Source organism: Gallus gallus, chromosome 5 (genome assembly GCF_016699485.2).
Source record: "Gallus gallus isolate bGalGal1 chromosome 5, bGalGal1.mat.broiler.GRCg7b, whole genome shotgun sequence".
Lineage (NCBI taxonomy): Eukaryota > Metazoa > Chordata > Aves > Galliformes > Phasianidae > Gallus > Gallus gallus.
Window position 1 is genome coordinate 14,398,712 of NC_052536.1, and position 24,941 is coordinate 14,423,652.

At 37.0% G+C, this 24,941-nt stretch overlaps 1 protein-coding gene and 1 long non-coding RNA gene across 2 annotated transcripts in view; one reads left to right on the plus strand and one right to left on the minus strand.

Moving 5' to 3' along the window:
• Positions 1-13,343, minus strand: part of MUC5ACL (mucin 5AC like) — a 50,634-nt gene extending 37,291 nt beyond the window's left edge. The window contains 16 exon segments of the mRNA XM_040701669.2: positions 273-367; positions 1,140-1,304; positions 1,389-1,526; positions 1,949-2,018; positions 2,419-2,529; positions 3,787-3,925; positions 4,568-4,685; positions 5,540-5,665; positions 6,003-6,219; positions 6,747-6,859; positions 7,252-7,342; positions 7,765-7,879; positions 8,894-9,155; positions 9,532-9,603; positions 11,289-11,360; positions 13,230-13,343. Of these exon segments, the coding sequence (XP_040557603.1) occupies positions 273-367; positions 1,140-1,304; positions 1,389-1,526; positions 1,949-2,018; positions 2,419-2,529; positions 3,787-3,925; positions 4,568-4,685; positions 5,540-5,665; positions 6,003-6,219; positions 6,747-6,859; positions 7,252-7,342; positions 7,765-7,879; positions 8,894-9,155; positions 9,532-9,603; positions 11,289-11,360; positions 13,230-13,302 (1,977 nt within the window). The 5' untranslated portion in view covers positions 13,303-13,343.
• A 6,275-nt stretch (positions 13,344-19,618) lies between these two features.
• LOC101748245 overlaps positions 19,619-24,941 on the plus strand; it is a 62,034-nt gene continuing 56,711 nt past the window's right edge. Inside the window, exons 1-3 of the long non-coding RNA XR_005860366.1 lie at positions 19,619-20,003; positions 20,651-20,729; positions 21,598-21,703. This is a non-coding gene — a long non-coding RNA (uncharacterized LOC101748245). The remainder of the gene's footprint in view (positions 20,004-20,650; positions 20,730-21,597; positions 21,704-24,941) is intronic.

Below are 24,941 nucleotides of genomic sequence, written 5' to 3' on the forward strand. Positions count from 1 at the left end.
AGTGCCTTCTGTCATTGGATTTGATAAAGACTCCAGACAGTTCAAGCTCCTAGTTTAGGTATTTAGCAGCAAAAAAATGCCTGTAAATTCATCCTCCTTCGAGTGAAAACTTTACAAAGGAGTAAATATTATGATGCGCAGGTAAAAAAGAATCCTTGGAAAGAATTGTTGTAAATGTGTCTTCTCCTGATTGGCATCTTATTCTCCCAGGTGTTAGCATCAGTAGTCCAAGTCTCATTCTTTTAAACATGAAAAAGTTAAGAGCCGAGTACCTTCTGGTAAACTTCTGGATTCACTGTTGAGTGACATTCAGCAAAAGGTCCCGTAGTATCAGAGAGCAAGCCACACCAGTGCTGAGCATACTTATCTGTGAATTTGAAACATGCAAATTAATACTGCACTTCATTGCCTAAATTCTTGTTTCTATGTAACATTACTTCCTGCAGTGAAATTAGAGAGGTTTAACTTATTGGAATTCAACTGTTCATTTCCTTAAATATTACCAATATTCTGCATCATCTGTACAAAAATAATATTTCTTCATAAACCGAGTGCTCTTAATTTATGGTAGTTGTTGTGGAATAAACTAAAATGTCTTAGATGTCTTATGATAAAGAAGAATCACATTGCAAATCAGAAGTACAGTAGTTCATCTTAAAAAACTGAAGAGTGGTTGTGGATGATGAAAACTTAAGTGTTTCTTTGGCTGAAATTCTTAAGATTCGGAGAGCGATGAAGTCGTTCATGAACTATAAGTCTGGTTCATAGTTTGATAGCAGAAGGACGACAGTGAGTCCTCCAGCCTTCAGTTGAGTTATGCGCAGCTTTTTTTTCCCCCTATATAACAACCAGTGCTTTCCAGGAATAGATTCTTTATATGCTGTATGATTCCAGTTCCCTTTAGGTAAATGGGCAAAAGCAACACTGGCTTCCTTTAGCCAAAGGAATATTTCTGAAGATCCAAAATATTGAACTACTTACTACTTATTAACTGAAAATTTCTAGTGTCTGCTGAGTAAAATAGCATGTGTAAGCAAATGGTCCACTGTTACTTTGGCTAAATGCTTTGTGGTTGATCAGCTCATTTCTTCTTTCTATCTTAAAAGAGAACAGAAAAGTTTACTATATCCTGAGCTTACCATTTTCTATGCTGAGGGTGCAGGGGTTCTCAAAGGTAATTTTGGCATCAGGACAATCAGCCCGAGTTTTCCAAGTATTGCCAAAGGCAGCTGAAGTGCCCTCTATTACGCCACTTGTGGTTTTGAAGTCATCTGTCTGAATGTCATTGAAGTTTCCACAGAGACCTAAAGGGAAGTAGATAGGCTGTGAAAGTCTCCTACAAAATCAAGCATGCTGATGAAGGCAGTTGTTAGAATAAGATCACTTACCACAGGTCTGCCCTTTCTGTGATGGATCTAAGTTTATAAAAAGTTGCATGAGAGGTACAATTTGAATCTGCAGCTGAAGACCAAAAGTTGTTTGTAAAATGATGAAGAAGGATGATGGTCTGAAGATGGTGACATTTGCTGTGGACAAAGAGAAATAATTTAATTTGAGATAAACAGTTGAAACAACTTTTCACTATATAGGAGGATTACACAGCTGTGTGTCATCCTAGTTGTTGAAGAACAGAAGAAAAAAAATGTATAGGATTTCAAATCCTGCACCAAAATGAGCTGTCTTTACTTTAAAGAATGAATATGCAAAAAAACTTCCACTTTTCCGTCAGCTGTTTTAAAGTGGAGGGAAAGGCATACATGTCTGTTCCTATCTAAGAGACCAGCTTTGCTTGGTGAAAATGTTTAGCATGATTTAGTGGTGGACTACAACACGGAGCAATTCTGTCATTTAATGGTTTACTTTCTGTTCAGGTGCAGCAGTATCTGAGAAGAATTGGTAGGATACTCTTCAATGAGAAACATCACAGAAGTCTCCCATAGGAACTTACCTGCAGAGAAGGGCAGCTGTGTGTAGATCATATTCACAAATACACTGCCAGAAGGCTGGATCACAATGTTCTGTCCACAAGAAAAGGCAATGATTACCAAGCATGTTTAGGAAAGGTAAAACGTAGTATATCTAGTATTATTCAAGATAAAGAAAAGGCATGGGGGAGGGGAAAGGAAAGAGGGAAGTTGGTGGACTCCCAGCTATGGTGATTTTCAGATTCCCTTACTATTTCTTTAATCTTTATTATAGAGATCCATTGATGGCTTAAACAGACAACTAAATGACAGAAAAGTATGAGGATTTTGGCTTCCAGTATATCTGCTTTGTTCTTTTCAGAAATTGAATTCATTTTCAAATGAGATAAAACAAAAATTGGTCAGTGCTGTTATGAGTCATTTGCCTACTACTTGCTTATTAAGGTTGGAAGACATCACTGCAGAATATTAGCTGTTTGCATTTGCTACTTACAGTTTGCCCTCCGCTTAGACTGATGGCTACGCCCTTGAGGCATGTCTCAGTGTCAGTCAGACCACACTTGTGGATGTCACCCAGAACAGTGAAATCATTGCTGTCACAGAGCTAGAAGAAGAAAAAAAAGTAAGTCCGCTGTACTAGAAAGATCACACTCAGTGTGTTTTTTTTTCCACAGCCTGTTCTGTGAGCTGTATTCAAAGTGAGCCTAATGGCCAAGTTATTACAGAGAAACACTCAGAACTCATTTTCTTGGTGTTAACAATACTAAACTGAGGACAGGCTGATACAGCCACAAGAAAATTTAATGTTAAAATTTAGGGCTTTTTAGATATTATCATCCAGGTTGAGGGATTTGGTGTACTTCCAGGGCCTCTGTGAATCTAATTTTACATGCTGGTGCCAAAAAGGGAGTTTAACATGTAAGTCTGATCTATGCTCACATTGTTGATCCAGCCCTATGCTTGTGATTTTTCACTGAAAATTTTCATTGATTTAGTCTAATCTATTTCTAAACTTTGTCATTCTAGCTCATTTCTTAAGTGTTTATGGTTCTCTTCCCTGGTAACATTCAGCTTGAGCTTTTTCATAGCAGCTTTTATTTAATATAAAGCCTTTATGAAATGGATTTTGCAGTACTCACCCAGTACAAATCAACAGCCAAATAGTACATTGCATTCTGAAGTTTGAAATCTGTAGTCATTAATTGAGACACACCTACTCAGAATTCAGTCCGTACTGATTTAGTAAGTCCAGTAAATCTTAAGTGTTTTTGTTTCTGTTATTTTTTTCTATATATGTAATTTCTGATGCTGGTTTTAAAATACATGTATGACTTCTTACCATTTCGCTTTTAAATTCTAGTGCATTCTGCATTTACTGGGAAAGACTGTTTGGAAAGTTGGTCATTTTAATGAAATATCTACTCTCATGAGTTCTGTTTAATTATTCAAATCTAAATGCTGTCAATAAAATAATTAAAAGAACTATGTTAACTGTGACAAAAAGAGGAGTAACAATTGAGGTAATGAGCATGTTTCTCGGAAAGAGATAGTTACAAAACACCAGACAGAGAATATTCAATTGATATATATAAAAAAAAGGGAAGTGTAGAGGCTGTTTCATGGCAACTAAAAACTCAGTGCAATTCTTAAACAATGTTTAAATAGATAAGAATGCTAAAATATATTTATTTTCTACAAAACTATCAGGAAGTCCATTGAGATCTTTTTAAGCTTCCATGCATTTCCTTTAAGTTTCAGAAAATTGCTGTAATTACCAGTAGTTTAAATTAAACATCCTTGTATTTAATAAAAGTGTTTTCCATTAGCATATTACTTTAGCAAGGAATGTGACTCCTTTTACCTTGGTTAGGACATAGCTACAATCTCCATAGAAGGAATAATATTTTTCATCATATGTTGTAATGTGGGAGCCTCCTTCGATGCTGCAAGTCGCTGGACATGACTGGGTGACACAAGTCCATTCACCCCCTGCACAAGTACTGAAATGAAGAAGGCATTCTGTAACCTTGGTAGTGCATGTATAAATGAAATTAGACATAAGGGCACCTTAACTTTCCTCATTGCCGATCATGCTGCCTTTTGGAGAAAAGAATACTTACAAAGAAACCATGTTTCTTTGAAATCTCAAAATAAGTATCATTAATATAAATGATGTTTATATTAATGATATTCTTAAACATGTTTCTTATTTCCAGTTGTTGGACAGAATTCAATTCTTTTGAACCTGGCATCCATTCTGCTGCATATGAAGGATTGCCCCTCGTTGCTATTAGCATGACTCTAGTGTTACACAGTGCTGTGAAGGATGTGACATAGTAATTCACAACAATACATGGCTTTTCAGCCTTGTATTTTCAGCCTTTCAGCCTTTTCACAATTTGAGTTTGATTGTTCCCTGTAAATGTCTAGTCTTGACATTGAAGTACCTATATCTAAACTCACGATTGTGCTTATGAGTCTGAGGAGAAAACGGATGTAAAAATCCTCTTAAAAAGTAATCAAGGGACTTCAGTTAATAAGTAGTTCATTTCTTTTTAAGGTGTATTTAGCAATTTTTCCCTGTCTCCAAAATGTTTAGGTAACACCCCTAAAAAAGAAGTATGAGAAAGGGACTATGTTACCATGATCTGCATTTAGATGAGAAGGAGGTACCAGGAGCATAAGTTTCGCCTTCATATGTACAGTGGCATTCCTTACGGGGAATACAGCCAGCACCATTAATGTCATCAAATACCATTCCTGGGAAAGAAAAGGTCTATTAGTCATTCTGTGCACTACAGAATCTGCTTTTGTCTACATATCTGTCAGATGTATCAAGTGTTTTGCATTTCTCCTGCACATGGAAAATGTAAAGCTCCTTAAAATAATAGGATGCCAGCTATGGAGGGAATGAAGGAGCTATATTCCATTGAAGCCTATCTAAAATCCTAGGATGATCATAAGAAACTTCTAAGTCAAGTCTTTTCTGTTATAGGCTTAATTAGATTGGAATTAGGATTAAAACTATTAGAGAGTAAGATGGAATAGATGAACCATTTATAAGATTGCCTGGGGACATATTTGTACAGTAAATATATATAGCCAAAGTCAGAGGATTATCTAAGAGGTGTCAGTGTTATTGTATAAGCAAGTGATGGTGAGTTCTGTGAGACATCACTGAAGATATGCAAAAGATCTACAGTGGGAGAAGATTCCCATCATTCGCAATGCCAACAATTCTCAGGCACAGAAATCAGCATGGAGAAAGTAAACACATTTGTTGGGTATGGTACTCTGGGTAACCACACCCAGCTTTGCTAACATTAGGAGTTACTGTGGGCAGAATGTAATTAAACATTCTGCACGTTCAGTTAACTGCATATGGATGCTAAGAACATCTTCCTATCATTAGTAGTAAAGTATCTTATACACAATTTAGTCATTATATACATGTCTTAGTACCATTTGGTGTTTTAAAGGGTGTTTTTGTAACCAGCGTAGAACTGATGTATGTATTTCAAGGAAGATAACAACAACAATGACATAGCATGAATAGATAGAGCAAGAAGGTTTTAATGGTTTTGGCTATGAATGAAGAGTAGAAAGTAACTTGCCTGGAGGACAGGTGCAGCCATCTGTACAATGATCTTCACAAAGTGCAGATCGTTCGGGGTTGCTGCAGGTGTCGGAGCAGGGGGAGCCACACTCCTGGTGTTGCATGTTGAAAGGACATGACTTGGCTGAAAGTAGAAAGAGTAGTATGATGCTGGCTTTTCCTTTGAAATGTTGAGAAAAGAGTATTTAACATCTAGGATGTTTTCTGTCAAGGTGTAATGGACAACATCCAAGTGTAGGTTGCAACATTTTAGACCTTCTGATGTATATTGAAAATGGTAATGCAAAATCCTCTAAACCTTCATATCCCTTTGCACTTGAGTGTACTCAAGTGCAAGCTGATTTCATGAAAATTATACGTACCTTTAAATGGCTGTCTTCTTCAGGAAAAAAATTAGATATTAGAAGCTTACTGTATATCAGTAGGCAGCATAAGGGGAAGTCTCTTCCAGAGATACTTACGACATAATTCTGAGGTTCTCCAGTTCAGAGGCTGTCCACCTGCATGAGCACACTGCCGGGAATATTCAGCAAAGGTGTTGCACATGCAGAAGTCAGCCATAGAAGTATCACAGTGGCATAGGTCTTGTATGCAAGTATCAATGTAGTCCTGAACATCCACAAGTGCATTACAGCTTGTGAATGCTTCACTGGTTAATACTGTCTTGCAGATAGAAGCCTGGAAAGGAAAACAGTGAAATAGTGTTTAGAAAACATGGAAGTAGTTATTTCATTTAAGACATGAAGCAAAACAAATCAAAAGTCCATCCGGTCCTAAACCCTGTCAAGCAGTAACCATAGGCAAATGTTTAGGGAAAGATCTATTTAGAAGCTTAGAAAAACATGTTATCACAGTAGGACTCATGGAACTCCCTTGATAGTTCCCATATTTTGAGTTACTTTCTCACATGACTCTGCAAGCATTGTATAGTTTCCTTGTGTTTAGACATCCTCAGTAAATTCATTTTTCATTTTAAAATGTCCAGTCTTCTCTTGAACTCATGTAATTTTTTTTAATTCACTTTAGCAGAGAACTCAATACTAAATTTGGGGATTTTTTGTTTCCAGACCCATATCTGGCCATATTCATGCTGTATTTTTACCTATCATAGCAGCTATTCTCCAAAAAAAGAGAGAAAAGGATAATGTATGTTTGTCTGAAAAATGTTTGTCTGAAAAAACAAATTCTGAAAGAGAGGTTCTTACAAATTCAGATGAGCAGTTCATCAGAACAGCAGAAGGGATAGGATCATCACACTGCTCTGTGGGTCCATCTATTTTCTGCCTATTCCCAAACTGTACAGCAGTCAGTTTTGCATCTGTATAAAGTAGACAAAGTATTAGAATGATATTTACTGCTTTACTAGCTTCTGCACTGAGGTGTTTTCTTTTGAGACACTACCCATTAAAAACAGTGATTACCAAATAATCTCACTATAATACAAAAGGCAAAAGGAGATGAAGAAGGCATATAAGGGACTGGAGCCTAACAACTGAAACAAGTAGAAGGTTATATGATTTTAAAAGATCTAACAGTGGTGGAAACACCTGAATGCATCTGAAAGCTGTGACTCTTACATGTTAAAACTGACATCATAAAAATACCGACTGGAAGATGTATCATTAGTTTTGCAGTTAATATAACCCACATCCTATATTGCTAAAATGACGAAAAAAGTTCCAAGATGTAATAATGCTTTTTATTACTTACTCTGTGAAATAAACTCGTTGTTAGTTGGAATTCCATTGAAGTCCCCACAGAGTCCACAAGTTTGATTGGCATATTTCTTATCTAGTTCCACCTAAAAGAAATGAGGTAAGCAAGTTTAGGTTCACAGTAACATCAACCCTGATGGTTAGAAACACTGTCCTCCTATAGTCAAAATTTGACATGGGTGTGCTGGTGCAGACTGTAAGATGTGGAAGGTCAATGACCACCAAGAAAAGCTTCATCTTAGTCTAGCCCTGGGTCTGTGAACATCTGAGTATTGCCCGGTCTGGAGTCTGAGTATTTCAGTGTGATGTGGGAACACTATAACATGGGGATACATTGATTCTCAGTGGGAAAACCAGGAAAAGGCTAGAATATAGATTTGTATCCATACTAAACATAGGTACAAATCCATAAAGAATTAACGTCTGCACAACTATTTAAGATTGCAAAAATTTAGAGGGACTATCTTTTAATTACAGGCTTTCTGTCACATTTTGGATATTTTCTTACCAGGAGGGCGTCCTCTTCATTCCAGAGGAAGGTCAGTCCTAACTTGGCAGAAACTTTGATATAGCTGTTGCTTCTCTCTATCAAGACTCCCATATGGCTGTAGGGCATCTGAATCCTGGGAAAAGATCACCATAATTCAGTGGGAGTAGGGACAGAATGTCCACTGAATATGCACATTGATACCTATTCTCACTCTTTAAGAAGCTTCAATACACAAAGATGAGGAAATTAGCCAAAGTAATAGCTAAATACAGGCAGCTCAAATTTGTTAACATTTGGCTGTTGTGATTGTTTCTTTGTCCACAATGAATTAGCCTTGCTTTCCCTTACTGTTCCTTTTGCTTATTTCTGTTAAAGGTAAAATGTTGGCATGTCTTCAGTTACATTGATCAAAAAAAGTGCTGGGATATTCTGTTTTGCAGGCAATATGCTTCAGGATATTGCTGAATACTCCTTTAAGCCCTTGATAATGAAGAGATAGACTCTTTAAGCTTTCTGTGACATGAGTGCCGTTCGTAAAGTTGCATCCAAAATAACCTTTAGTCTAGCTTACTGTAAGTAGCTGCCATAGTACACAGATCACTCTGAGATAGCTGTCCAGATATTTACCCAAACGTTTGGATAGGTTTCACACCTTTTTCCAAAGTCAGTGCTACCATTTCTTCATGGGTGGGAGGTTCCCTGATTACCTTATTTAAAAGCTCAGGTGCAATCTGTAGTTGCAGTGTGTTTAACTGCATTTCTCAGTGCAAGGACAGGAACAATCAGAAATTCCTCAGGGGGCTCCTATCTGGTAAAATTAATGACAAGTAGAAACCTTAAGGGTGGAAAGGCCTAATACTTTGGCTGAACCAAACTTATACGATCAACTGTATATAGACAATTGTTGCAATGGGGCTGCATCTGGGATATAGCTCCTCTGAACAAAATGCACACAAGGATAATCTGCAGAAGTTGCATGTAGCTCACTGTCAGGCACTCTAATTTTTGTTGATGCCTCAGGGAGGACCAGAACCCTTCAGCTGACTGGGAGGAGTATCAGATCAGATGAAGAAAAGGGATGCTTGCTCATTCTGGGAATGATAGCAGTCCCAGCAGTTTTAGTTCATAGTAGAAGATGTGAACGTACTGTTTGCCATTGACCAGGACAGAGGTGCGGGTCAGTTCAACCACTGCTCCTTCCAGCCTCATGATGACGTGAGTGATCACGGTAGCATTTTCCACCATGGTGCGCCTAATTTGGATATTGAAGTCCTCATAGGGAGATTTGCAGTTGGATGCAAAGATGTAATTGCAGACCCCAGGGAAGTAAAAGATGTCCCCATCAAAGTTCTTGAAGTGGAAGTTACCCCATGTGCTGCATACACGGCCATTGTGAGAGGGGTTGCCAGCTGCGGATTCAAAATGAGCCATAAGAATGTTCTGCAATTTGCTGTAGATACCCTCCATTTAGTTCCTTAGATGAGATAGCTCACCAATGTTTTGAGCACATTTAACTTACTTTACTGGAAATAGTGCATGTAATTTATCCTAGTATTTCGTATGTAATATTTTTCCCCAATTTTATCGTATTAACAAAATATAGGCTGGAGATCATGCTGCTTGTAGATTATCCCTATTATTTGATTAACTGATTGTTTTTCTGGTTTGTTTTTTATTTTATGAGGCTAAAGGATCTTATAACATTTATGAATCTGTTTAGTTCAGTCCAGGTTTTGTGTGGTGCAAATACATGCATATCTGAGCCGTGACATTTGCTGCACTCACCCTTTACTTTCAGTGTGTTTTGAAGAGGTGGGATGATCGTCACTCCATGGGATTTGGAAGCTGGTGGAAAATCTAGGACAAAAAAAAAAAAAAAAAAAGGTCAAGTTTAATCTTGTGAGAAATCCTGAAAAATGGCTAGAGATTGCTTAAGTTTCTTTAGTGATATAACATTTCCTAGTACTAGTTACACCCTAGTGAGAATTTCTACAAGGTTTTATTGTTGCTTTTTATGCAGTGCTTTGTATTCTGTCTTTCCATGTGTTTCACTAGCAGCCAAATCTCAAGGACAGTGCTCTTTGGCCATAGTTCTTATTTCCATTATTTGTTCAAGACTCTCATCTGATGCTGGCCTCGCTGATCTGAGCTCAAAAGCAGCAATGTAATCCTTAGATTGCTGTGTTGTAACAGTAGTGGAGACATTAGCCATGCTAATGTCTGTATTTGAGTCTTTGCCTCTCAGTACACTTAGAAGCAGAAGGCTACTGAAGAACCTTAGAGGATGAGAAACAACAGCTATTTTTTTCTGAACATAGTCTCTTTCTCTCTGGTGATGCAACTTTGCAACTTTGCACAGCCAGCTGTGAGCAGGGTTGTTTTTTTTTTTTTTTTTTCCTAAAAAAATGCTGTTTAAATTCTGTAAATCTTTAATCATTTGCTCTTCATGCAAAGACTTCTCTTCATAGGATCCTGCCTTAAATTTTCTATGTCCAAATCCAATGTTTTCTCTATAGCTCCAGCTATGAGATGGATAGAATACTTAGAGAATCTACTATATATTTTCTTTACATCAGAGTTTGAAGATTTGCTGCAGTCTCTTCCTTGACAGTATAAAATTGTGGAACACAATTACTATCAAGTTGTAGGCTGTGAAATGTCAGCAACTGACTTATTTGTTTAGAATAAAACAGTATTAGGACAAATCCATGATTTTAGAAAGGCAGTTTGGTTAAGTCTTGATGTAAGGATTTTAAGGGAAAGCACGTATGCTACATTATTTGATAATCTATTTCAATAACTAAATGCACTCTTATGAAATAATTTGAAATATACTTCCAGTTTGTGTTCAGTACTTTTTTAATTCACAGCTAGTGATTTCACAAATTGTCAATAGCAGTGCAGGCTAAATGGTTAATTATTGCAACATGTCATCACCAGTATACCAGCTGGCATTTTATCTTTTCACCCCTGTTTTGCTGTGTACTGTTACTGTATTCCAGTATGTGTCATAAAACCATTTGGCATACATGGTGATTTAGTGCTCAATCATTCTAATCTTTAAGGTAGTTACAGTTCTGTTATTCTCACTTGTGAGTGATGCGATCATATTGACACAGCATAAAAAATGTATCTTTTATTACCTTCTATCAAATACCTTGGTGATATGTATGTATACACACCCCCTTCTGAACATACACTTTTTGATAGAAAGTATGTACCTTTCATGAAGTTAAAGATTAGATAACTATATCACGTCAATTGACCAGATCTACCGGGCTAGATCTCAGAAGTTAGTTCTCCAGGGAACTGTTGGGATTTGGATATTTTGTCGACAGATTTTCTCTCTCTCTCTCTCTCTCTCTCTCTCTCTCTCTCTCTCTCTCTCTCTCTCTCCATTTGATTTATTTATTTATGTTTGCTCTTTTATTTGTAAAGGGAAAGTGGATTTAAGCCATTCTAGGCCTAGTCTATGAATCTGGATTTTTATCAATTTAACTTGGGATAAAATATTAGAAATATATCAGCATAAAAGTACTTACTGTTTTGTCGCTGCAGGAATGATGGAGAATCATAGTTCGATTGTGATTGTTGCTCATTGCCCTGAGCTTGAACTGCACCAAGGAGAGTGAAAAAGGAAAGTGTTAATGTTTAATTTACATGAGTTCCTACATTATTTTTTTTCAACTACATTTGTTTAAACTTGCATAAATCAGTGTATAAAAATTGGCAAAGCTATGTTTGTGTGTTGGGGCCAAACTTGCATCAGGACCTGTGTTCCATGCAACATTGATGGCCCTATACCACTCCTCAAACTATTTTTTTCTAGTAGTAGTACTTCTAGTAGAGGTACTACTGCAAGGAAGCTGTCAAAAATGTGCTAATGAGAATATGAGCAGATTCTTATTATATTAATTGCTGTAATATCACCTTAATACTTTATTACATTTTTCATATAAATGATTTAATTTTCTATTTTATGATTTTTACGTCCTTTAGTCATAAATAAAATCCTTTGTCTATCTAAAGGGCTTTAAAAATAGTTCAATTTTTTACAGGAGTAACCCATTTTTGAAGTGGAGGAGCAATCTCTATCTTCTCTTACTGAAAGCCAAAGTTACTATTTATTTTACTGTTTCAAGCACTTTTTTATAATAAGTGGCAAAAGAAAAATAAACCCACAAGCCACAAAGAAAGAAATATGCCCCCAAACAAAGCTTTCTCTTTCCAGCGGTGAAATTGTTTTTCAGTCCATTCCCCTTCAGCTTCAAAGTAGGGATACACACAAAATCTGTAGGGCCCAAGAGGCATTTTAACTTGTTGAGAGTTTGTCAGATAGAGGGCAGATTGCAGGGAAGGCCATGGCACCTGGAGAAAATTACGAAGGCAGTCCATGCCAACTGTTTGCTGTGTCCCACAGCAGGGCAGTCCATGGGTAGCACCACTAGAGGGGCTAATACTGAAATTAGAGCTGAAGGGAGCTCCATAAATTCTTTCGTTCTTGCATCAGCTGTGAATCTGCAGCTAGTATTGGAAGGACGTGTTGTTCCCCTTTTGGAGATGTGAACCAGTCAGCGCTTCTGGGCTCCTCTCCTCCATTTTCTATCCTCAGAGTGTTTTTTTTTCTTTTTCCATGCCTAGTATGGCTCCAAAACTCTGCCTAGAGCCACATGCTTCCCAGTCTCCCATTTCCATTGCATTGTATGGTAATACTACAGCTAGCCTTCTGATGAGCTATTCTTAGACAGCACTACTTTTTAACATAAGTTAGTGTGGAATTATCTGGTGCTAGAAAAACATAAAGTAATTCACTGGGATCTATGTCTGAAGCTAAAACACACTGAAAACTAACACTCTTGTCACCATAATCTTTAAAGGAAATTGACAGGTGGAATATGAATAAAAAAGATTTCTACCCATCTGTGAATATTAAGTGCCTTTTTATAATATTTAAGGCAAATCTATTTGTTTTCACATCCTGAAAAAACAAACAATTGCTCTAAGCTTTTGTACAATCTCATGCTTAAGGATAAATGACATTTAAAATATAATGTACAACATTTTTCAAGAAAAATCCCTATTGTATCATTAGCTGATAAAACAACAACAAAAAAGTTTTTGATAATGCAAACAGATTTCACTAGTTTGTTCTTTGTTAAATGTGTTTTTGCACCTTTTTGTTTGTGCATTTATAAAATATGTACTTTCAGAGGCTCACATCAGAAGTTAAATGCCAGTCTTGAGGTACAGTGATAGAAATATGAATTATTCCACATTTCAAATGGAGAGAATGTGTTAAGAATATGAACACTGAAGACACTTAATTTCCTCTTTTTGGGAAGGAAAGTATTTGTAACAAGAGAAGAAAATTTTGCATAAAGGTATACATTAGCACCTCAAAGCCAAGAAAAAGGTTTCAAACTCTGAAGCAGGTCATAAATTCTTCAAAATTGTAAAAATGCCAAGCAAGTAAATCCTCCTACCTTTGATCTGTATGTAGGCAAGTGCTAGTATTGATATCCATAGTGGTATTTGTGTCCCACTACCTGTGCCCATCTTCTGGAAGTCCGGTAGAAACTACCGAACAACCTGCCTCTGAGAAAGTACTGGTCTGCTCCTGAGTTTTATATAGTGAGAGAGCAAGTTTTGGCTCAGCTCCCAGATTGCTTCACAAGGTCCTTAAAAGGTGGGGCTTCAGACGTTTTACTTTTCCTTTGCAGGTGCACAGGTAAATAGAGGATGCTCTGACTTCCCTACGGTATTTGCACTCTAGGAGGAGTCTTCTTTCTACAAGTCTTGCAGATGAAATGTCAGGAGGTGAACAGGAAAAATTTTTTGCTTGGACTTAGTCCTCCAAAATTGTTAATACTGTAAGATAAATGTAATTTAAGGGACTTCTGAGTGACTTGAGCAGGCCCTTGGAATGAATAACTCCACAGTTTTCTAATTTTCCTCCTTGTAGTTAAAGATAGCAACTTCTCAAAAAAACCCACAAAAGTTCCATCTGACACAAATTTTTAATGAGTTTGCACCTGTGTATGTAGCTGCTTTGCCTGTGAAAATGGAAAAGATCAAAAGCCATCTAAGGTCAGCATTTATTCACAGGACTACATAGTGAAAATCCTTCAGTTTTGGACAGTTGGTAGTACGAACCCTTTCTTGAAGATTCCTTCTTCTCACATGTGCAATTTTATTGCTAGTTCAGCAGTTTCTCCTCTTTGTAAACATGATCTCAGCACAATAAATGAGATTGATCTTTAGAGTTAAAAATATATATTCATTTTACAATTAAAATAGATGTATTTTTGATGATCGCTTTACCTAGAGACACAAAAAGACTAATTTACAGGAATATCCTTTGTCATGGTCAGAGTTTTAGGAATAATGACAGAATGAACAAGGTTTTGTGAATATGTTAAAATCGAATTTTAAAGATATATTACTATAGTAAACTAACCTTTTAGAATATTTTTCCCTTGGCCGTAGATAAACAGTTTTTCAGAAGGGGGATGGACTGAACAGTTCCTGTAAAGAAGAAAGTACTAAGATGTTTTCCATATTCACTGAGAACAGGACAAGATGTAATAAGTGTAAAGCCAGGAGTGGCTTTTGGGTTAGACAATGGGGGAACTAAATTCTTTTTACATGTGGGTGAAGTGCATGTTTGAGAGGTTGTTTGAGAAGACTGTTGGATTTCCATCACTCATGTTGTTTAAGAGCAGGTTAGACTAACACCTGTCTGAGGATGGTGTCAGTGTAGCTGATAGTGTACTGGGGCAGGGGAATGGACAAAATGGCCATTTTAGATTCCTTTGAACCTGCTTTTTTCTGAAAAAAAAAAAAAAAAATACTGTATTCTCTCTTTGGGAGCAGTTATATTTGAATAATTAACTTCCTTATTATGAAGGGAGAATTAAAAGGCACTTCTTTCTATGACTTATAAAAAAAAGAAATTATCCTATTTTTATCAAATATTTTAAAATTCCAAATAAAAGTGACATAACTAAATTGAGTTGGAAGTGTTGAAGAAAAGAATTGGTCACTGTCAGTCATTAGTACCTCTGGCAATTTCCCTGACATATACGTTAGTGTAGAATTAACCTTAGTATTGTCTGAATGAGGAAAAAAAGATGGCTACAAAATACTTGCACATGTGGAAATATATGCAGTACAAAATTGAGTTATGAAGGTACCAAGATGAATAGCTGAAAAAGAAAAATTTTAACAGAGGTAGCTGGTGCGTAATTAAAGTCATGATGAAAGGAAAAAATAAGGTAAACTCATCTGGCTAACAAACGTAAGTTTATTAAGTGATTCTGATGGAGTAACACATCATAGTGAGAGGGAAAATATGCTTTATGAATCATTACGTTGCTACCACTGAAAAATCAATTAATATCAACAGTTGCTATGCTGTGGTTTCAAATACACAGGTTAACATTTCCTGCATGTTCAGGGAAGTGTTATGACCTCTCCGAAGCCCCAGATTTGTCACTACTGATTATTCCCTTTGTAAGCCATCATAAATAAGGCCTGAACAATTTTATACTTAAATTTAATTATTTTGACCTGTAAGACACCATCAGAAGCGTTTGCATATATCTGCGTTTTTTGTTACAGATCACATAATTCCCACACTCCTAAATGATTACTTCCTCGATTAGTCTTCTTGCCAAGTTAACTTTCATTATCTGGTACTGAGGCTTTTCAGAAATTATAATGATATGTATCAAAATATATGAGACTTGTGAAAATAATTTCCAAATACTTATGATAGATTAATTTAGTAGTATTACTAATTATTCAAATGAATACTTCCTTTTAAGTTGTATTTTGCCTCCGTTCATTCAAGAGACTTACACAGGCAACACGGAACAGTGTTTTTTAATTCCTTCTATTCAAGGAAAGAGAAAACACTTAACTACTGTATACTTTGAATGCATCTATGCTCATGAAGTAAGTAAACATCGTTTCCTGGGAGAGATCTGAAATGCCATGACTGATGTTGGCTAGGTCAAGTGAACAATAATGTTAGCATTAGCACAATGATGTGACATTACCACAAGTTCCCAGAGTAACCTTGCTAGTAACTAGTAGAGGTGTTTTTCTTGTCATAAGGCATTCAGAGGTTGAACAGCACTGTTTTATCCCCCCCCCCCCCCCCCCCCCCCCTTTCTTCACACCTTTTCTGTAAATGCAGGTTGTCACTCCCAGGATTTTTGCATACAGAATAACCCTTCTAGTGACTGGCTGCTTCTGCAGTTAGTTCTTCAGATCAGCTCTACTTTCAATTAATGCTGCTCTTCAATCTTCCTTTCTTTTCTTCTTCCTCTAGTATCCTTTATCTTCCTCTTCTTGACATACCCACTCTCCTTCTAGCTTTTGCTTTCACCAAATTTGTCCTGCCTTGTTTGTGTCCTACGATGCATGGAAAATGGAGAGATATGTTTTTCAGGAGCCTGGGAGGTTCTGACTGGACATTAAGAAAAGTTTATCTACTATGAAGGTGGTCAGACACTGAAACAGGCTTCCAAGGCAGATGGTTGATGCCCTATGCCTGTCAGTGATCAAAAGGCATTTAGATAATGTCCTCAGTGATACATCTGAACTTTTGATTGGCCCTGTAGTAGTTAGGTTGTTGGACTTGATGATGTTTGAAGGGTTCTTCCAACGGAACTGTTCTGTTCTATTCTATACTGTTCTATTTTCCTCAATAGAAAACAGTTCTATGTTTGTTTTTCTTGATCAGAGTTACGACATATTAATAGGCATGATGAAATACAGGATTCCTTTAAAACAGGAAAAGAGGAAAAAAAGTTATTTTCTGCAAAGACAAATCACTCAGTGCCTTTTGTGTGCTTGTATTCTGAAATCAAGCCCCATTTATCTGCTTGGGTTGTTTGGTTGTTCTGTGCCTATGACTTTTTTATGGCAGCGTTTCCATGAAGTTGTCCAGAATGCCGTTTTTAATGCAGGCGTTTTTAATGTTACCTACTGTCTGTCCAGAAGTATAGGAGATAGAGTATGCAAGCAACACTGTTCTTTTAGGTATATGTAGCTATAATCTGTGATTGCAATTATTCAAAATCAGAAAATACCAGAATTTAGATTTAACCTAAGAGATTCTTCTCTGTTGGGCAAATGAACTGTGATCAAGTATTAAGTTTCCTGATAAAATATGTTTCATATAATGTCACGTGACTTTTCCAGAAGACTCTTGCATAGCTGAAGTTCTGTGATTTCCACTTCCCAGTTAATGAACAGCAATGCTGTAATTTGTTTATATCTACTCAGTACTGGACCAGATCTTGTTTGTTGGTTCCTATTCACACCATTCTCTGGTAATAGAAGGACAAATTTCCTCAAATCAGTCTCTATAGTACTATCACTGTAGCAACTGACTTCTTCACAAATTGCTATTACCAAGTGTGCTTTTACTAAATTCTGGCATATGAAGAAACGCAACTGAAGTATGGTCAGTAGTACTACTGAGTTTGCATGCATGGTTGAAGACAACCTAATATCTTTTTTTCAGAGTATTTGGCATTACATACCATGTAGCATGACTCGCACTGGTTTTGGCAGTAGCTGAATGCTCAGTATTTCTGCACATTCTGTCTCAGTGTTTCAAACTAATCATCCAGAAAATGAAGAAAGTACAATTAAGAATCATGACTATAATTTGATAGAAATCTTGAGCTGGTTTCACAAATGAAGTTTATGGCACTCAAGCAGCCTGATGATATTGTCCTTGCTCTTTTTGGTATTTCCCTCATTCAGTCACTTCAATTTTAAGTACTGCAACACGGAAACAAAGCAGTAAATCTTTCAGGCTATATTCTCCTTCTGTACTTAAGTTTAATTCTTTACCAAAAAATCCCAACACTGCACTGAGTAATAGAAGGGGCTGTAGAAAAAACAGTGTGCATCCTGCATCAAGAGGAGTATGAAAACAAGTGACAGTAAGGTTGTCGTGTCACCTGCAAACATCCAGGATATCTCTGTGTATAGAGGGGATCAATACTTAATCCTCTTTACAGCTTGTAAACACAAACATTACAACTGTGCATACTGATGTTTGCAATTAATTTTATAGACTAGAATCTGCATGTGTACACACATTCTTGAGGACAGGTGTACATTGTGCAGTGGTGCGTGTTGCAGACATCCTACTGCTAACAACAGCCAAGATAAATTTATAGTATTAAATAGGGGCATGAAGTTGCAGCGAAGTGATTTTGCCTTTCTCTGAGGCATTGACACTGCAGCATTGTGCTTGAGATGATATCAGATGATATCTGATAATATCTCTGAACAGGACTATATTCTTGTAGTTACAGTGCTGAAAACCAGTGAAAAATCAGTCTTTAGAAGCAGGTGGTAATGTTTACAGTCTCAACAGAAATAGACAAATAAACAGGATGACTAGTAGAAATGTAAGTTGGTGAAAGGGATGGCTGAGCTGAGCAGCACAAAACCCTGGATGGAGCAGTAGTAATGCACAACCTTGAAAAAGTCTATGTATTGCAACTGGTGGACATCATTCTGATATGTTTGTAATACTAGTAGGAAGACACTGTGTAAAAACTGGATATATACATTTATATATATATATATATATGTATACATATACAGCATTACCACTACATGTACTTACATATACATTATCTGTACTGATACAATGAATTATACAACTGCTTCCCAAGGTGCCAAGGTTTCCCTCTTCCATTGAATTTTTCCAATTTCATACCTTCTGTAAAACGCCTGTTCTTTCACACTCATAAAAATTCCTCCTTCCTTTTTCCTCCTTAATAGCTTGTTTTGGCAGCAGGATGTTAGGAGAGTCTTAGACAATGAGACTGCATTTGTCACTATTTGTCACTGGATTGTCAGCAACAATATTGAGCCAGTAGGCTTGTTTGGTTTACTTTATTGGCTTCACTTACGTATTTTTGTGGGGTTGTGAGAAATATCTCAGGATCTTGCCCCACACCATCTTTTCAGTATATCTAAAATTAAGTTTCTTCCTACATGCCAATATTTGCTTGCCACATTCATTTCTCAAGAGTCAACTTCTCCAGGCAATATTAGGCTGGTCTGTGGACAGCCATCACACTCACACATTCAGACTCAAGTCTGGGTTCATCCTCCCTACCGCAGGTTCCTGCTGTGCATTCAGTGAAATAGAGACCCTGTGGAGAATTGTGAGATCCGATCACGTAATTGTAGGTTGAGTAATACCACGTATGCACAAAGATGGCACGTTACGGCTTGAGATAGCCTGAAGCCTTTATTCGTATAGACAGCACTTTCCCAGTGAGTCTGAGTAAGCCGAGGAGAATTTCTCATGAGAAATCCTCATTTCTCTGGGCTGTATGTTGTCACTTATCATAGTCTGTGGTTTTTTGATATTTTCTCCAAATACGCATCGTGGAGGTGACTAATTGGTGTGCATGTTTTGCTAAGGCAAGCTGTCAGCGCACTTATCGTTTTGGAATGACAAAGTATGATATAAAACAAAAAATGCTGTCAAACGTGAACAGCTAGGCTTGCACTGTATTGAACATCAAATACGTCATTGGGCGAATTGTCTACTGACCTTTTTATAGTCAGTTTTGGGTTTTATTGTTCAGAAAACTATGAAAATCCTTATCTGCTTTGATTTGTTGCTGCAAGCAAATTAAAACTGGTGTTCCGTGTTCACATTTTATATTTCAGAACAGCATTGAGTGGATTTGCATCCCATGACCTAAAATGCCTGACAAAAATGGATGAGTAAATGAATCTGCTCTTTCTATTCTTATGATCAGGCAGGCTTCGTCGATGGCAATGTGACTGTCAGTCTTTAGCAGAAATATAATGGTGTAAGCTGGTAGTATTGCTATCCCCATTGTCTAGTTTTGACAGAGTATAACTTCAGCTCCCTTGAACACTGTATTTCCGACTGAATGAAGGCAGAGTCTGCATTATTGTTAATCAAGTGAACTGAGAGAAGTCCACATAGACTTCAGAGCTAAGGGGAGGCTTGGTGAGCTGCTAATTCGGAAAGTGAGAATGAATTACAAACTGTTTGTTGTCACCCTAAAAATTGAAACAACATTTCTAAATTCCTTAAACAATGTCAAATTCACCTAATTTTCATAAGAAATTACTTATTTCCTAGAGGATAGATATACCTTTTCATTTTATTCTCCAGGTTCTCAAATACTTGATTTTCTTCCATATCTCATCTGTCTGTTGATATAGTAATCATTGTGGTAAGGAGAAATATGTGGAATTTTTTTGTCTTTTTTATCTTCCTGATACTTTTGTCCTGCACTACGTTATCTTAAGACTTACTCTGTGTGTAGTTAGTTCTGATACACGCTTGTGGAGTGGAGCCATTTTACAGGTACAGAACAGAAGAGCTATGCTTCCTTTTTGTATGCTACAACAAAGCACGTTTATCTCTTGTTTATATTGCTCCACAGCTAGCTTTAGGGAAATATCTCTCTATCAGTTGTTCATGTGCCTTCAGTGTTTTTTCCCATTTTTTTTATGATATAGTATGTGATAGAACAAGGATAGATCATACTAGAATGTATTTAATTTCTTCACTGAAATATATCATTTGCATATGTTTCAATTTCATGACTGAAATAATAGCAGATATTGCTTATTGCTGAAAGAACTAAACTTTAATGTTGAATGAAGTAATTTTGTGGAAGCAAGTTTTTAATTGTTGATTCAAACTAAGCTCAACACTATTATACTTTCCCATCTTAGTAAAATGGGAATGTTGCTATAGTGCTTCTGGAAATTTCTGCACACTACAAATACAGAATGCTGTACTAGAGCAAATAAAACATGCAATAATGCATCAAATGCAGATCTTAACTGATAATACCTTACAATTTCTTTTTAGTGAACATCAACGAGCTGAAGAAAACTTGTCTACAGTGGAATTTATTAGAAGTTCGTGAAAATGGCTACAGCAGACTTCAGTAAGTGACTGACTTTTTTTGAAATTGAAAGTGGATTAGACTTTTTAATAATGATTATCTCAGATTAATATTGACACAAAGGGTTGTCTTCCATTATTATCTTTATCAATGCAATAACATTTTTGATATAGAAAATGAGGAATCATTTTTTCTGTTGTTATAAGTAGGAAAAATAAGTCTACTACAATCCCCAGAAAGAGAGAGAAAATATTGCTGTATGTTTCATAGTAGACAGTGAGCTCTAAAGCTTTCTGAAACAATTGCAATCTGGAAAGATGTCCATCTCTGTGTTCTCTTTCTGGCCAACAAGAAGAGAAACAGGAAAAGTAAGTTTGCTTTTATGGTGTGGATCCTGCAGTTTTGGAACTCCTTTGTATGCTCATTTGTTTTCTCTGAATCATTCATGCAAACAGGTGGAGAGCGTTTTCTTTTCTTACAGTTTTTGGATTGAATTCAAGACTCCAGGATACTCAGGTCTTCTGAGTTGGTGTACTTTCAAAACACTTCAGCAAAACTCAGTGGAGCTGCGCTGAAGTAAACTTTAGCCATACTCTTCCAATAATATTCAAAACATTTCCTAATGCATTTCAAGGCTCAAAGATGTAAAGCCATCAGAGATCATTGTGATAATTTTTATTGAACCAGACTGTATCTGTAACTCAGACTACACCCCCATACATTCTTTTATCCTTTTTTTTTTTTTTTCTTCATATTACCAATTTACATTGATTTAGGGCATATCTTTTAAGCCAATGTCCCTTCTTGACACAAAGATTCTCAATTGCAGATAATTGTATCCATCTGTTGGTAAGCTGTTCTGGCTGTTATAAATGCAACATTGCTGAAACACAGTCTTATTTTTCTGAAGGAAGAGTCGAGGTGAAGAAGCATACATTCATCAGCCATTGAAGAGTTGCACAGCTGAGTGGTACTAAAGCAGTTCGCTAAAAGATTGATGTCAAGATTTGTCTAAAGTGAGTTTGACTGCCTTGTTCCATGAAGCTAGATCCTAATTTGAAGTAGTTCATTATGGCTCGCATTAATTCCTTGTATTTGCCCTCATTAAAATAGCTGAGGAAATTCAAGGTGTTTTCTTTCTGCAATCAGTTTCCCTCATTATTACCTATTTGTTTTGAGCTGAACTCATAAATACTACCAGGTGAACATAATGTAAATTCTGTACATTTTCTGTACTACAACATTATAATAGCCTAGATTGTCAGGAGGTAGAAACAGGTTTCAGTGTATTTGACCTATAAAATCTTCTGATATTCAATTAAACTTTGTTTATTGAATAATTCCTTTACAGATATTCTCAAAGCTTAATATATTGTTCTGAAAGTAATAAGCAAAACCTTTGCTTAGCTTGCCCTCCAGTCTATAGAAAATAATGTTGTTGTCTTTGTTATGCAACCAATTAAACCTAGTGGTCATGGGAGATGATCTACCTTGGTAGTAAAATTTGACAGCTTACTTTTCCATGAGAGAAACAAGGGAAAAATTCCATGGGCTTGTAATATGAACCTTTTTAACCTCTTAACTGCAAAAGTCCAGGGAGGGGATGGAAGAGTTGTGTGTTAAATAAAAACAGATTTGAAGAATTGGTTTTTTGCTCAGAAGCTTAAAATTTGGAGGCATTGAAGGGATGGTGATTTGTACTCGTAAATAAAGGGATAGGGTAGAGAAACCAGAGAAATGTGGTCAGAGCCAGAATTACAAATGAAGAGGTAAATAAATGTTTTACACTTTACAGTTCCAATGTGTAAGATTAACCAGGAAAAATTTCATTAAGATCTTAAATATACATCAAGTCCTTGCCACTGTCTGGGTGAGTGCATAAGAAAATTCAGCATTCAATAACCCAGAATAGCAGCTTAAGTGCTAAGAATGGGTGGAAGCAAGAATTTCTGGCACTGATGAAGATTTTAAGTACCAATACTCTGGGTGTACAATTCAATCTCTCTTCCATGTGACATTCCCTGAAAAAAAAATGTGTTCTGAATCTCAGATCCAGATATGTAGTGCGAAAACTCGAGTGTTTTAATGAAATGCTGGAAGTCTGAAACTATGCTTTTGTTGGCAGCCTTCTTGACACACACCGATTCAAACCACAAAAGAAATATTGTGATACTCTGCTCTGGAGAAACAGCTCCAGATTAAGATCTCCTCAGCGCTGTTTTTTATTTTGTTGTTGTTGTTTTGTTTTGTTTTGTTTTTTTGTCCCCAACTCTACAAAGCATAAGACTACACTTAATGGAAATGCTGCCTCAGAACATGCTGTGGCAGGCATCCTGAGAATTTTCCTATGGCCCCTTGTGGAAAGTTTGGGAGAGAAGGGAGGAGAAGTGAAAGGAAGTATCTGTAGTAATGTTGCATCTTAAGCTCCGGCCACAATCCCAAAAGAGATTTGCATATGGCATACAGTTTCTTAAGAGTACAGAAACATTATCTAAAATGAGCTAAGAAAGCACCTTCTGAAAATACAGTCAAAAGGGCCAAGCTGATCTGAAGATATTATGAACAGGTTTCTTTTTTCATGTGTCTCTACCCTAACCTACAAATACCAAGATTTGCCTTCATTTTACCCAAAATAAATATAAGGCTTTCTCTTGATAGTAACCAGATAGCCCATAACCATGGAGGTTCTAAATCTGGAATTCTTTGTCAGCCAAAATTTTACTGGTGTCACGTAGTACACGTGTAAATCCATTTGTTTCTTAAATGATTGCATAGTTTCATCTGATAGGGTTTTATCTGAAAGGGTTTCCTTGGAAATGTAATGCAAATAGAAGAATCTTTTATTCCTGGTTATGTGCTGTGGACCTATAAGGAAGTTAAATATGCTGAGCTGAATATGAGAGTCAGTGTACATGCTGACCATACCAATATACATTTTATTTCTTTTATGCAACACAAGAGACAAATGATATTGTCTGTGTCAGAGTTAGTTGGAAATGACCTTGAATATCATCAGTATGAGCTTTTTCCTGACTGTCTAAACATGGAGCAACACACCTGAAAGGAGATGTTCTAGCTGATAGCTATGAAGTGGTACAGCACTGGCAAGAAATAAACAGAATCCTTGGAAATCTGGCTTGCTACTGCATATACCCCATGTTCTTTCCATAATCATATTCACTTGCAGATCAACACCTTTCCCTCAGGATCTAGATTATGAAGTGTATTGAGCATGAGATATTGTTCAAGCTTACAGAGATGAAGTTAGGAAAGAAAGAGCCCACATGGAATTGAATCTGGCTAGATTCAGAGAACAAGAAAGGCTTCTATAAGTACATTGTTGTCAAAAGGTAGACTATGGAAAATGTGGGTTGACTGCTGAATGACTTGATTACACAGAACATGCAAAAGGGTGAGGTACTGAATGCTTTTTTTGCCTCAGCCTTCACTAGAAAGAATGCCCTTCAGGAATCCCAGGTTCCAGAGGCCTTGCTGGAGCAAGGAAGATGTATATTTAGTGGAAGAGGATCAAGTACTTAAGTCCGTGGGCCCTGATGGAATGCACCCACAACTGCTGAAATAAGTGGCAGGTGTCATTGCAAGGCTACTGTTGATAAGCTCTGATCAATTGTGGTGATTTGGAGAAGTGGCTGAAGACTGAAGGAAAGCAAATGTCGCTTATATCTTCAAGAAGGGCAAGAGGAGAAGCCAGGGAACCATGATTCACATGCTGCCTGGGAAGAATATGGAGATGCCATCCAGACATGCATAGATGGGATCAGGAAAGCCAAGGCATAGATGAAACTGAACTTGGCAAGATATATGAAAAATAATAAGAAGGGGTTCTTTAGATACATTTGTCAGAAGGGACAGACAAAAGAGAGTGTATCCCCTTTGATAAATGAGAAAGGAGAACAGGCTTCAATGGACATGGAGAAGGCTGAGGTACTCAGTAAGTTCTTTCCCTTGATTTTCACTGGCAGTCACACTTCCCATGCCTCTCATGACTGAACTTCTAGTTGGAGGTCTGTGGAGCAAAATCCATCCCACTGTAGGAGCAGAGCAAATCCAGGATCTATTTATGAGTCTGGATGAGTACAAGCCTGTGGGAGCTGGGCAACATGTGTCCCAGGGTCCTGAAGGAACTGGCCATTGGTTGCTAAGCCACTCTCCCAGCACTTCCCTGAGGAAGGGCAACTGATGTCATATACCTGGACTTGTGTGTGTAAGGCCTTTGACATGGTCCTACATGAC